Source organism: Falco biarmicus, chromosome 5, assembly GCF_023638135.1.
Source record: "Falco biarmicus isolate bFalBia1 chromosome 5, bFalBia1.pri, whole genome shotgun sequence".
In the NCBI taxonomy this organism is placed as follows: Eukaryota; Metazoa; Chordata; class Aves; order Falconiformes; family Falconidae; genus Falco; species Falco biarmicus.
The window spans coordinates 46938221-46952298 of record NC_079292.1 but is presented as its reverse complement, the minus strand read 5'-3'; the positions used below and the strand labels follow the sequence as shown (position 1 = coordinate 46952298).

Here is a 14078-nt window from a genome sequence, read left to right as displayed (position 1 = left end):
TGAAATGTGCAACTGAGAGACTATAATAGTATTTCACTTTCACTGCAGTGCTGAGCACCCTAATCTTTCTCTGATTTTCTGCAAAGTGGGTAGGACTTAGGTCTTTATGGTCAAGTTTGTATTATTATAAGGAGAGATCTGGGTGGCTTTAAACTACATGGCCTTAATACTCTCACTTATAATTTCTATTGTATTGTTTTCTAAGTGAAATACCACACAGCAGTGTGGTTGCTATGAAATTATGGCACTTGAGTCCTGTACCTGCGCATGAGGTTTTACTGTGTCTTTGAAGCATGAAATTCATAACAACAATATATATTACAGTATATTATTTTCTGTTTTAAACATGTACTTACTTTGTGATGGAGAACTGTTTTGAAAGAAAACTTGCTGTATTGTAACACAGATTAGATATTACAAGGCTTACATTATCTTTTCTTACTTAGTTGCCATGGCCTCGCACTATTACTGAACGGCTGCTGACAGAAATGTTTGATGGTGTGGCAGCTCAATTCCTGGCCATCCTGGAAGCTCTGTCTGATAGTAGCAGGCGTGTGTTGCACCCTGTTCTACCTGGTCCTGATGAAGTGGAAATTCGTGATGTTGTTTCAGAGCTTCTTTTTGCAGGCTTGGAAATCCTCTCAGGTAAGAGCACAAAGAAGCAAAAGAGTGTTGGTGAGGAGGCCAGACCTCCCATTATATTTTATCTTTTGTTTGTATAAAAGAAAGAACTTGCCTGAAGGCATATATTTCATTTATAACAATAGCACCTATAGAAGCAGGTAAACTTTCTTATCTTCATAACTTTTAAAATAAAAATCTGGGTTGATGTCTGTGGTCTGTTGTACCAGTAAAAATCTACAGTAATAGACATATGGCTTTTCTGAATACAGTGGAATTTACTTTCTTCATAGCAGCCCGTATGGTGCTGCACCTTGCATTTGTGGCTAAAACAGTGTTGATAACATACCATTATTTTGGGTATTGCTGAGCAGTGCTTGCACAGCACCAAGGCTGTCTCACCAACCCTCCTGCCATCAAAGGCCAGTAGGCTGGGGACGGGCAGGAGGTTGGGAGAGGGCATAGCTGGGACAGCTGACCAGAACTCACCAAAGGCTATTCCATACCATATGACATCATGCTCAGCAATAAAACTGGGGGCTAAGGGAGAGGGCAGGGGGACAGTAGTGGTTATAGTGTTTGTCTTCCCAAGCAATTGCTACATATCCTGAGGCCCTCCTTTCCAGGATGTGGCTGGATATCTGCCTGCCTATGGGAAAGAGTGAATAAATTCATTTTTTGCTTTGCTTGCAGACACAACTTTTGCTTTTCTTATTAAACTGTCTTTATCTCAACTCATAAGCTTTTCCATCCTCTTTTCTCCCTGTGTCCTGTTGAGGAGGTGCAATGAGAGAGCAGGTGGGTAGGGGTCTGGAAGCCAGGCAAGGTCAACATACCATGATCTTTTATGTAACTTCTTTTTTAAGTCACTCAAAGCTAAATTTAAAAACTTGAGGGAAACACTGGACTTGATGATTCCTTCCAAACCTTTTTTTGCTGGGCTGTGGGTTGAATATAGATATACAGGTATTTTGTTAGTAAAAGAATATATATAAACTAAATACACTTCAGAATCGTATTTTCTTGATATGATTATGGGCTAATTGCAATACAAGTAAAATACAATATAAACTGATTTAATGAATTGTCTATATTAAAAGGTGGAGTGAGCAGTACTAGTATTCAAGGAAGTCATTGCACTGATCATTTTGGTATAATTAATGCATCATCAACCCTTCTGCAGTTGATACTGACAGGTAAACTAGCTTCAAATTTTCAAAGGATTCTGTACCCAGTGATGAAAATACTTGGTGAGCAGAATTAATTTTCATATTAGTAGCAGTTCTATGCATAAAGGGACTGCAAAATTCTGTCCTCGTTGCATGAGATATGCTTGTTTATACATGTAATGTTAAGATATTCAAAAGGGATTATGTACAGATACAATCATGATTTTCTTAACACAAGTATTATCTAAATAGCATGTAGTAATATAGAGACAATGTAATCACATACTGTTCACATAGCAGTTGATCTAGATATGTTAATGTCTCTAAACAATTATTCAAAAGCCAAATACTGCAATAATGTCCTGGTACATTCTTATGGAAGTGAAGTGGGATGCAGGAACATAAGGACTGTCGTAAGCTTGTTGAGTCCTTGGACCAATCATTGTGCTACTTTGGAAAATAATAGCTGTCTATTACTAAGTTAATATTGCTAACATCTTTTAGGTGAGTGACCACGTACCCAGGTGATACAATGATTATGGCATATTCTTTGGACTGCAGAACACTGCTAAATATATTAACTAAGACACTTGCTTAGAGTTCCAAGGACTGGGAGATCCCCTTTCTGCCCTACTGTGGTTTGAATAAACTTGAAGAGTGAAAATATAGACTTCCTATGTGTACATACACATTTTTTGATACAGTAATGAGAAATGCTCACCTATCTGGCAGAAAAAAATTTCATGTTTCTATGCATTTTTTTAAACTAAATTTCTGATAAGAAGGGTCATTATGGGGTGATACTCAGATTTAAGCTCTTTCTGCAACACAAAGGACTAGATCCTTGAAAGTCTCTACATAAGTACATTATTATCAGTAATAGTAGAGCCTTTTTGGAATGTAACAGGACATTGCAGATACATCATTAAAGTAGTACGTAAGCATAGACATTACAGCAAAATAAGAAATCTATTGTATATTGTAGAACTATCAAAGCATATGTCAAGATTGTGCTGACTCTTCAAAAACATGTGGAGCTTTATCTTTGTATTTATCAATACCCAAATTATGAAATTAAATTAAACTTCAATTAAATATCTGAATATATAGATATATAAATATACATATATATATATAAAAAAATATATATATAAAAAACTGATAAAGTATTTTTGTCATCATTGCAGGAGAAAAGGGAGTGTCTGGAGATGCTGCTGTGAAATTCATAAAATTAGCTTTCAGTTATGAAGAGTGGGATGTGTTTGATTCTGCTATTGGATTTGTTGTTAATTTTCTTCAGGTAATCCAGATGCTATTTAGACATTCTTTATGTAGTCTTTTCCTATGAAGGTAAGGAAGAGTATTCAAAGTACATATTTTTTAAGACAAATTTGTATTGTTTTCTTCTTTTAATTAGGCTCAAGATGACCCAACATGGAAGAAAGCTGAAATGGAACTCAAACTTCTTACACTGATGCAACCTTTACTATTTCCAAGAAAATTTAAACATGATTTTTCTATTAGTGAAAATAATACCAAAGAAGCTAGGATGCCTCATGGTTCTGAAATGAAGCAAACATTTGGAAGTGAGTGTTGTTCAGTTATGGCTGTGTTTACATTTGAAATATTTTTGCAGCAAGAAATTTTGTTTATTATTTAAAAAGCTATGTAACACGGTGCATGTAGTATTCTATGACAAAAACTAGCAATTGAGAAACAGCCACCTACTGAATTTTTGTTTGCCAAAACATGACTTTATACCATTTCCCTTGTGTGTGAAAATGCATGATGCATGTTAGACTTATTTATATGCAGATGTAAAATGGATGAATGCCTATAGAGAGATTTTCAGGACAAAAGCAGAACAGACATGTTTAACTTCTTTTGTCTGTTCTTATACTTCACTTACATAGAATTTCTTGACTTTGAAGCAAGAAAAACTTCTTAAAGCAACTGCAGTTTAATTCTATGACATTCCAAAAAACTGCAAATATCTTGAAAATTTTCTGTTTTCAAAAATAAAAGTGCTTACTTTCCACAGAAGGGAATAAAATTGGGAATACCTGTCCCCTTTGTATTTACTGTTTCTTGGACCATATTATCTGCTGGCATAAACTGGTAAGTCAATTCTCTCACTTGTTTTAAAACACAGGTTTGTAACTAGAAGTAACCTATTGCCTTTCCTTTTCTTTGTAACTAGAAGTAACCTATTGCCTTTCCTTTTCTTCCTTTTGATAAATGTTGAGTGTAGAGGGTTCCTTAAAGTGTGGAGAGCCTTCTCATGAACTTATCATTTTGGCAACAACAGTGTTTTCCTGTGTCTCCACATCTATGCAGGTAATAAGAGAATTAAAGACATTTCTTCTCAATGAATCACTTAATCTGTAATGAATGCATATAATTTAATACCAAAGGAATCAGTTGCATGATTAACTAACAGCAAGAATATAAAAAAATGAAAAAAAACCCTACTTATGAAATGTCATAACTTTGTGATTTTTGTTTTAAATATTTCATTTTTTTTTTTTAGTTGATGCTATGTAATCAGGCTACTTTAAAATGTTTAATAGATACTGAATCTATTTGGAAGATGATAGGGCTAATTGCATGTTTCGGCTAATCAAGCAGAGATCAAATTTCTTCAAGTATATTAGATATAGGTTGGCAAATATACTCAGCTGTAGAAAACACATCTGCAATATTTATAGATATGGGAGCAGTTACTTTAAGGAATGATAATAGCAGAGGTATGTCTGCAATTTAACATAAATGCTTACGGCAAACAAACAAGCAGCAGCAGCAGCAAAGAAACCAGAGAGTGGAACTTTTTGGTCTGAAGTTTCTACTACAGAATAATCTAGTTACGTATCTGATTGTTTATTCCCAGAGTAACCACTTTTAGTTTACTTGCTCAAACTGAGATTTCCATTAATGTGCTACTGTGAAGGGAAAAAAAATACAGTGCAATGTCTCCACTAGCACTTACATTAAAACAGTTTGTGATCCAAAAGACTAATGAAAAATCTTCCTTAGAAAAAACCTGTTCTGATAACATGGCATATGTCTTAACTGCAAAATTTATCTTAGTTACAATTTTAATATTGCTCCAATTTGAGGTTAACTGGAGACACACGTTTCTAGATTTAGTGTAATATTTTCAGTCAATATACTTTGCCTGTGAGATAAGTTATACCTTTAGAGAGCATGATTTGTCAGGTTTTTTACATGACCACTCTATCATAGAGACAGGTTACCTGGATTTAAACTCTTCTGGTTCTTTTACACTTTCCCACAAATCTCCTTGGTACCTAATCTGTCCAGGGAAGAAAGACAAATTCTCCTCTGATTAACAGAGAATTCACTGATGGTGAAGTTACCTGATACAGCTGAGCCAATCTAACAGTTTGTTGCCACCAAACAAGTGGCAAAAGTAATCTTGATTTACTTCTTTTTCAGTCCTTTTCTCCCCTCTCTTCTCAATATCAATATCAATATCATATCCCTGAAATCTTACACTCGTACCTGTATGAATGGACAGATAGTGTGGATATAGCAGGCCTGAGTTTCATTGCACCTGAGGTACTCATCTAACTCTGGTATAAATGACAATAAAGATGTGTACTAAACCTTAATCACTGTTCAGAATGTGTTTAACACAGCGCAGATGGACTCTATGGACTTTTAAAATGTGTTAATTAAGAATTTTATTTAATAGAGTTTTGATTTTTTTTCTTCACTAGCTATAGATGTGTTTTAACATTTCTTTCAGTTGTTAGATATTGCACTCCAACATTTTTTCTAGTTGTTTAAGCTGTTATCTGAGATGCACCAATAATCCATGGAAGTACTCTGTCAATGCAAAATGTAACCTACTAATTTAGATCTTCTGCAAATATTTAAATACTTCAATAAAAAAATAAAGCTGTTAAATTGCATTACTTAGTTTCCCCAGAATGTATTGACTGTTGTAACAATTTGCAGATAGTTAATTTGCTTGTCTCTCCGATGTAATTTTCATCTCACTGCTTTCCTCATCTGTGTTACTTTTAAGAGCTTGAAAATAAAAAAAAAAAAAGAAAAAGAAAAAAAATGATACCTCTTAAACCACTTGTATTGTTGGGAGAAGAAAAGCTTGGGTGGTCTACCAGAAATTATGTTTTAAAAAATATTTCCTAAGTTTTCAAAATGTTGTTATCCCTTAAAAGACATTTAAATATGATAATGGTTTATTTACTTATTTTGAGAAATTTCAAAACTGTTTATGTACTGACTGTTTTGAGAGTATATACATACCTGTTTCTACAATTATATCTTCTTTTTCTTCCCAGAATATCCAACCTGACGAAGAAATACTTGTTGATGTGATAATGTTTTTGTGGCAGAAGTGTAAAACGGGACTGCAGCAAATCCAAATGAGTGGAAGTGACTACTTAAAATATGTCCACAAATACAAAGCTTACCAAGTACTCCTTTATTATAATGTATTTATTTTAATATGAATGTAGCCTGCTTTACTAAAGCCAAGATAAAATTTTAGTGTCCAGTCTAAGTACTTTTTCATATGGTAAAATGCAGATAAGTCTTCACTGAAAATATGAATTGTAGATACACTTTGAACACACTGTGCTCCCATATGCCAGTATCAAAATACCTCTTAGCTTTTCTCTGTAAAGTAACGCATTCCCTGCCAGTGGGCCATAGTGGAAAGAAGCTAAAATAGTGAAAGTATTCGGGCATGATGTAATAGAAGCATTTGGTGTGTTGTGGTGGAAAATATCAATATATTTCAAGAAAGTTCCCTAGATTAGTTGAACAAAGTGGCAAAAACCTTGAAAAAAGCTTAACAGAAGGGAGATGGGGTTCAATAGTATTTGGCTTACTGGATGGAGCCACAGCCTTACCTTGAACTTTCCCTGAGGCTGAGAGGCTCTTGGTGAATGCAGTCTTCCGAAGGGTAATTTACGCTAGTTTCTCTGGGCTGCCAGTTGATGCTAACCAAGCAGTTCTGGAGGAGTTAATTTTGTATTGTGATCCCTATAGTAAAATTGTTCAGAGATTCACCAGAAGGTTACTTTGCAGTTACTTTCCTTGTGTGTACAACAGCAGCATTCACACATCTTACACTGTTTAAGTGGGAAGATATGGGGATAAATGAGAGGCAAATGACCAAATCTGCTGGAAGGCTTACCGCACTATGACAAGATATGAAAGTTGTGCCCGTAGAACAATCATAAACCTTTCTAAAATAATAAAAAATAATACTATTCTAAAATAAAAAAAGTCTGCTATCTGAAGAAATAGGAGCTTTGGAGCAGCATAAATTCAGCATCTTAGGCTGGTGGCATTCAAAAAAAGAAGCCAATTCCAGGAAGGGAGTTGTGTCCATGTTTGTGAATCTTTTTAAACAATTTTGACTGCAAACTCCTATCTACCTCTGCAATACATAAATATCTTCCAAAAATTTCTTTTAACTCTGTCTTCATTCTTTTTCTTTTTCCTTCCCTCATTTTTAGTGGGTTCAAGTACTCTGGATAATAAATGAAGTAATTCAGAAAAGCAACATAGCAGACACTAATGTTGTAATGCTTGCAGAGATAACCTTACATCTAACTGCAATATTGGAAAACATAGCTGATTCTACAAGTAAATCTATGAAAAAAACAGGTAAAGCTTTCAACACAAATTTAGTTTTCTTTCAAGATTGGAACTTTTCTGAGTTGAAAACTTTGACAAATATACATATTAAAAAATTATTGTAAAGACTTCATAGAGAGTAGAATAGTTTTTTGTAGACACAATTTCATCCATAATTGGAGCTAATGAAACCTGGTTTTCAAAGGATTTATGCCTTACTTCCTTACATTTCCAGTTCTACCAAAGTGACCCCATTTTAAATCATATCTCTTATGACTCACCCTCCCCAGAAGTCTTCTACATGTCTCTTCACCTCTTTGGGGCAGCCTCAGATCACTTGTATGTTCTCTGAATATTGGCTAGGCAGAAGGCAGTATGTACTGTGGCTCATTTGGAGCATTCAGGTGCTGGTTGACTAGTGGCAGGCCAAACAGAAGAGGGAAATACTGAGGTCATACTGAAGCTTTTGCTTTATTTGGGTCATTAATTTGGATCTCTAGTCTACACAAGTCTTGATTTTTGTGTAGGAATTCTATTGTCTTTGAAATTTAACTTAACTTGGCTGACATCATTGGGATATAATGCAACCACCATCACATTAAACAAATTTCCTTCCAAAAGCTGACTAATGCTGTAAAATAGGAATATTTAGACATATTTTTAAAAGAAGTTCTCTGTTGTTGTGGATGTAGTATCTTGGAATATGAATCATAGTTCTCATAAATGTTTTGCAGTAATTAAAGAGTAGATTTTAAGGACCCTTTTACAGCATATCTATGAACAGAAGAGAATGACAATACCTTTTACTCTCTTCAAAGTAAGAAAATCTTGGAACACTACTATTCATTATAAAGGTAGAGAAGGTATTGTTTTCTGTGATGTTTTGAAAATCATACTATTCCGATGGAAAATAGATGAATCCTCATTGTAGCATCACTGCTATTCTTTTTCATTCAGTTTAAATGTATCTTTTTGGAGGAAAAAAGGCTGAATAGATAGGAACCATTGGTGAACACAGGCTAATAAATAGCCAGTCAAGCACACATTTATGCTGAGAAGCGTCTTTACTGAATGCTTAGTGAATATAGATTTTCTTATTTATGAGATAGAGACAGTGAAAAAGCAGAAATAAAGAGGCTAAAGTGGCATAAGGAGTACAGGAGTGACTGGAAGGTTGTCCCTCTGAAAGGGCAAAAAATGAATCTATTTCAGCAAAGAAATACAATTTTGACAGGCTAGGGGGTGGTAACCAAGAACAAAGAATCTGCTTCCTCTTGTTTTGGAAAGGAAAACAAAATTCTGGATGCATTCTTGATAAATGAAGACAATTTAAACAATCCAAATGAACTTTAAAAAGTGATAATCCCCTTTCAAGAAATATTAAATTGAAATAGTATGTATCACAAGAATATGACCTCATTTATTTAAAAATCCTCTTGTAAGTTAAATTAGCGTGCAAACTGCTGTGAATAAGATAACACATATATGTGAATTGATTTTAAAATGGAAAATTTATATGAATGCTACAACAATGTTAAGGAACTATGAAATGGGTCCAGGTTTCACTGGCTTAGATATAATGCTGCTATGAAATATAGGATACATTTAAAAATATTACATTATTGGATAAGCATATACTGAATTAGTATAATTGTACATATGTAGCTATTGTGTTTAAACCCCTAAAAGCTTTTCAAGAAGCAATGTAATTATCTCATAGTCAAGTACTGAAGAACTGAGTTATGTCCAGACTCTTGAGGAAGTAGCAGAGCTAATCAAATGGTACTAAAATTTTCTGAGTATATTTCATTTTCACTTTCTGATTTTCCTCCTATAAAAAAGGAAAAAGAAGTGCCTCTCTCTTGCAAGATGAAACCTGTGATATGCCTGAAATACTGATGGTAACATCTAATTAATTTTCATTAATACAGTGTTTTTGAATAGCATAAGAACAGTTATTTCTCCTTGAAGCTTTTAATACAATTTTGTATTTAGTTTTATAAAGCTGAAATGTTTCATACAATCGTGCTAGAGCAGAGGAGAAAAGCAAAGATATTTTTCCAAATGAAATAAAATCTGAAAATTTTTCTATAGTCTTTTTTAGTAATCTGTGATATGGAAGAAGTTTTATTTGAAAATTTTTTTACAGTATGAACATACTGATTTCTGCCGTACACTTTTTTATGCTGATGGTGTAGTACCAGCTTTAAATGGTTTAATAATGCATTTTTTAAAGGTCATACAAACTTCAGTCCTTGCTTAATTTAGGAAAATATTTTGAGTTGTGGTTTTGCTTGTTTGTTTCTATAAGGGTAATGTGGAATAGATGGAAGATCCTGAGTTTCTTTGCTTTGTTCAGTGTGTTCAGTGCTTAGCACTTTGCAGAAGTGTCCAACAAAATAGTTCAAAATTACTTAATAAAGCACATTAAGAAGGCAAACATTAGTCTGAGGATTCAGGAATTTTGTCAATGATATGTCTTAATACTTACCCCCATGGTGAAACTTTGATTCAATGACAAACTACTTAAGGGTGGTGTTTTCAAAAAAATCAGTATTTTCTTAACAGCATTTAATGGAACATTTGAAAAGTGTGAAAAATGCTGTGTTCATCAACTTAATTTTCTAACTGCAGTTTCATTCTGCTGTAAGCTAACTCTTTGAGTTAGTAAAATGTTTCTTTGACAGCTGAGGGAATATCAGTCCTAAATTAATTAAAATTACTTGAAATTGAAAACATTGACATTAGTATGTCAATATGAAAGCATGGGGAGCAGTGCCTATGTAAAGACTATTTGACAGAGTTTAAACTGCAACAGCTGAAAATAATAGCACTTTACTTTTGATAGTCCATATTATAGCTTTTAATGCTGTTATTTAATAAAGCATGTTTCTATGTGTTTTCATTTCAGAAAAGTCCTACAGAACAATTACAAGTTGCTTATGAAAGTCTTGAAAAAGCAATTAATGGAATGAACACATCTCGCTTAATGACCCTTCTACCAGATGGAAAGTCGATATTTGACAACTGCTGTACAATGGTAAAGTTTACAAAAAGCTACACTGCATCAAAATTTATAAATAATATATTGGATTTTGATGACACAAACCTCATATTTTCTTCATACTTAGAAATCTTAGCATTATCAAATGCGCCTCATCTTCCTGCCTCATGTAAGAGGAGAACAGAAGAAATAAATCTTTGTGTAGCAGAAACAGCATTTCTCTCTTTCAGTAACTCTTTAGGATTTCTTTGCTATTTTCTTCTGGAAATAATTATAATTTATAACTTTCTCCTATAAAATAAAAGCAGAAATCCTTTTCATATTCATTGCTTGCAACAGTTTATTATTAACATTTTTTCCTGTTGAAGGGAGATCAGATTTTCTAAATATTATCATTCTACACCAATATGATCTTTTTTTTGTGGACTGGCAACACAATAGAACATATTTTTCTGCAGTTGCATATTTATTATTAATTTAGTTTCCTATTGATTCTCAGGATTTGTCTAGTTTTCTCTGTCCATTTTCTGTGCTTTCTCTGTCTAGTCATTCTCCTTTTCATGTTTTCTTGAATGACTGCATATTACATAGATATGAGAAATTTCAGTGTTTTGTCAATTTACTGAAATAATAGTATCAATATCAAGATAAATGCAGTAAGCTAAGTCATAAAAGTTTGTGTTTGCTTAATTGCCATTTCCTATTTATTAGGTGGACTCAAATGATCAGGATTTGAATTCCCTTTTGGGATGTGGTAATGATAACACAGGAACAGGTGATGTTTTTTTAATGGATTTACATTTGGAGCTTATTCAGGCCCAGCATCGAGTAGCTGTGAAACTTCTTAAAATGATAAAAGGTAGGTTTCAGTAAAGCTAAATGATCTTCATATCTTGATTAGAGTTCTCTGTTAACATATGATGTAATACTAAGAAATAAAGGAGTACCTACTTTCTGAAGAGGAGCTGATGTTGGGCAGTTTGTATGCCACCTACAGATTGAAATAATGTACTGAATTTGCAGAATTTAGATTTACTGCATGATATGAATCTCTAACGTCTACTCAACCGATGTAAGTTAAACTTTGCTAACAAGTACTGGATTGGATTCCTAGACAGTTTTTTTTGGGGGTGTTTATAATATTAACAGTATCAGTAAGGGAGAACTGGGGGATGCTCTACAGTATTTTTTTCCCCTGTAATTCTAATTTTCTTTCTAGAGAATGATGAGTATTTTATTCAGTGCTCTTTGTAATCCAGATTTCTACAGTCCGCAGATATCCCGCACTTGCCAAATGCTGTCTGGAAAAACTCTACTTGGTCTCCCATTCTTGTTTTTTTTTTTTTAAAGTAAAAGCTAGTATGAGTTTGACACTGCAGAGTTCCCCTGTGCACTGCTCCCTAAAATCAAACAAGATTACTCTTTTCCTGTGAAGTTAGTATAGCTACTAAAGATGTTAAAGCATGAGGGTGGAATATTCTTTGTGGCATGAACCAAACAAAAGAACATGAGATGGAGCAGAACTTTACTACAAAACTACATATTAACCCCCCTTACTGAAATTTTCTCAGTACCACTATTAGAATGAGTAACTCAAGATTTCCTTCCCACATAGGTGCTCAAAAGGATGATGAAAGTCTTAAGTCTAGCAAGTCTCATGTGAAGAATATTAAAGATTTCTGTTATTTAACAGGTAAGGCTTATTATAAGATTTTAGAAGTATAATAAATTACTGCTGCTGTTTTATAAATGTCTTAAAATATCTGTTTTACAGAGGCATTTATAATGGGAAAAATAAAAAAGAATAAGCTATCCAAAGCAATATTTTTGATGCAAAAGGCTGCACAGAAGTTCCCTAAAGAGTTAACCACTTCTTCCCAAAGGCAGCTACTGGAGGTAATAAAATAATATCTTATAGTAGAAATTCTTTATCATTATTACAGTTTTTCATGTCCTGTATTATTATGACTTTGATTACTCCTTCTTATAAAAAGAAGAAAAATGGAAGGAACTCGAGGGACAATGGGTGTTTTTAACTTCTGTTGTCAAAATTTCCCTGAGAAGTTTCATTATGGTGAAAGAATGAAGTGACTTAAAGTAAGGAAAGAGCACATCCCCAAATTCTGTGCACACATGCAGATTGCAGGAAACATGAAAGAAGATACCATCTTTCTTTCTACACTTAACCACCTAGACTTTGCAATTATGAACCTATACCCTGCCAAAATATCAGGCAGGTTTCCTTCTCCCCATTGCAACCTTCAACATCCTTCTTTTTCCAAGATCTATAAGCTGTCTTAGATTACTTCAGTGATGATGACATGGACTTTATTTTATTAATGTTAAATAAACAGTTTAGAAGTTGGAGATTTTGGAATTTACTGAGGCTGAAAGTCAATTCTTCATGGGGTCATTTCGAAGTCTTTTGAAATCAGTGGAAGTCTTTCCGTTGAGCTTTGTACCAGCATCTCTCCATGAAAATTGCCTTCTCATCAGTGGGGCATAAAATTTATTTATAGCCTGTACAACAGATAACAGAATCTGCAAGTTCTACTATATAATATATGAAAAAGTATTTTAAACAAGAAGTTGCTAGATAGTGTTTTTCTTTTAAGTACTACAAATTTGGGAGCAGGATAATTAACACACATATCTTTTATGTCAGAAGAATGCAAAAACCAGATAGATATACACTAAAAGTCTCTCTCATATATTTGTAAAATATATGGAATTTATGAATAGAAGATGTAGTGATATGATATGAAATTTGTAACTAGTCACCAGTGAGGCTTTACAAGCAATTCCCAAGAAATATGTGGTTATCGCAAACAAACATTTGCAAAGGCCTTGTAGTGAACTTCAGTATATTTTACTTCTGTGCACTTTTCACTGAGAAACATGTAGGTAAAAAAATATAATATATTTGGAGCCAGTTGCCAGAAAATGCCAGAATTAACTTTGCCTGGACAAAGTTTGCATGATTTTCTTTGATATTTGTGCTATGATGAAATATGTAATTATATGCTCAATTAATTTTCCTCCTTGTGGTGGATGGTGCTCACTTCATGAATAGCAAAACCATACCTTTATTTTCATGCTTCTCTGTAGAGGATTTTGCCTTTTGTATCGTAGACCATCCAAGACGTCTATATAGAACTGCTCATACCTTCCAGTCTTTTCTACTGTACTCAGCGCAATATGAGATAAATCTGTTTTTTATTACACTGCAAAATAGGAAAGTGGTTTATTTGTTTGGAAAACATAGAAATAACCTTTTCTCATGCAGTAAACCACAAGGCAGCTTCTGAGTCATGTGTATACTCAAATGTGTCACACTGCTTAACTGCTTTAGCTACTGTGTACCCATCACATCATATACATATCACAGTACAGCTTACCATAAAGAAGTAAAATTTTTGAAGAAGCAATGAAGTTTCTTAATTATCAATTGCAAAAGCTGAATGGTTGTGTGAGGGAAAGAGTCAGTCCATATCTTGCTTTTTTACTTATATCCTTCCTTAAACATTTATTACTAGGGTGGATACAACCTTAATGTAAAGGGGCAGGAAGTTGAGTGAAGTGAGGGGCTGTGCAAATGATTAGCTATGTGATGTGATTAAGGCTCTATTAAATCTTAACTCCCCATTTCA

General features: G+C 33.7%; 1 protein-coding gene across 1 annotated transcript in view; it reads left to right on the top strand.

The window, feature by feature from the left end:
- Window positions 1-14078, top strand: part of CFAP54 (cilia and flagella associated protein 54) — a 117393-nt gene that overhangs the window by 22196 nt on the left and 81119 nt on the right. The window contains exons 9-20 of the mRNA XM_056341897.1: window positions 447-645; window positions 1722-1817; window positions 2978-3090; window positions 3208-3376; window positions 4042-4127; window positions 6119-6253; window positions 7304-7454; window positions 9267-9325; window positions 10336-10464; window positions 11140-11287; window positions 12044-12121; window positions 12203-12324. Of these exons, the coding sequence (XP_056197872.1) occupies window positions 447-645; window positions 1722-1817; window positions 2978-3090; window positions 3208-3376; window positions 4042-4127; window positions 6119-6253; window positions 7304-7454; window positions 9267-9325; window positions 10336-10464; window positions 11140-11287; window positions 12044-12121; window positions 12203-12324 (1485 nt within the window). The remainder of the gene's footprint in view (window positions 1-446; window positions 646-1721; window positions 1818-2977; window positions 3091-3207; window positions 3377-4041; window positions 4128-6118; window positions 6254-7303; window positions 7455-9266; window positions 9326-10335; window positions 10465-11139; window positions 11288-12043; window positions 12122-12202; window positions 12325-14078) is intronic.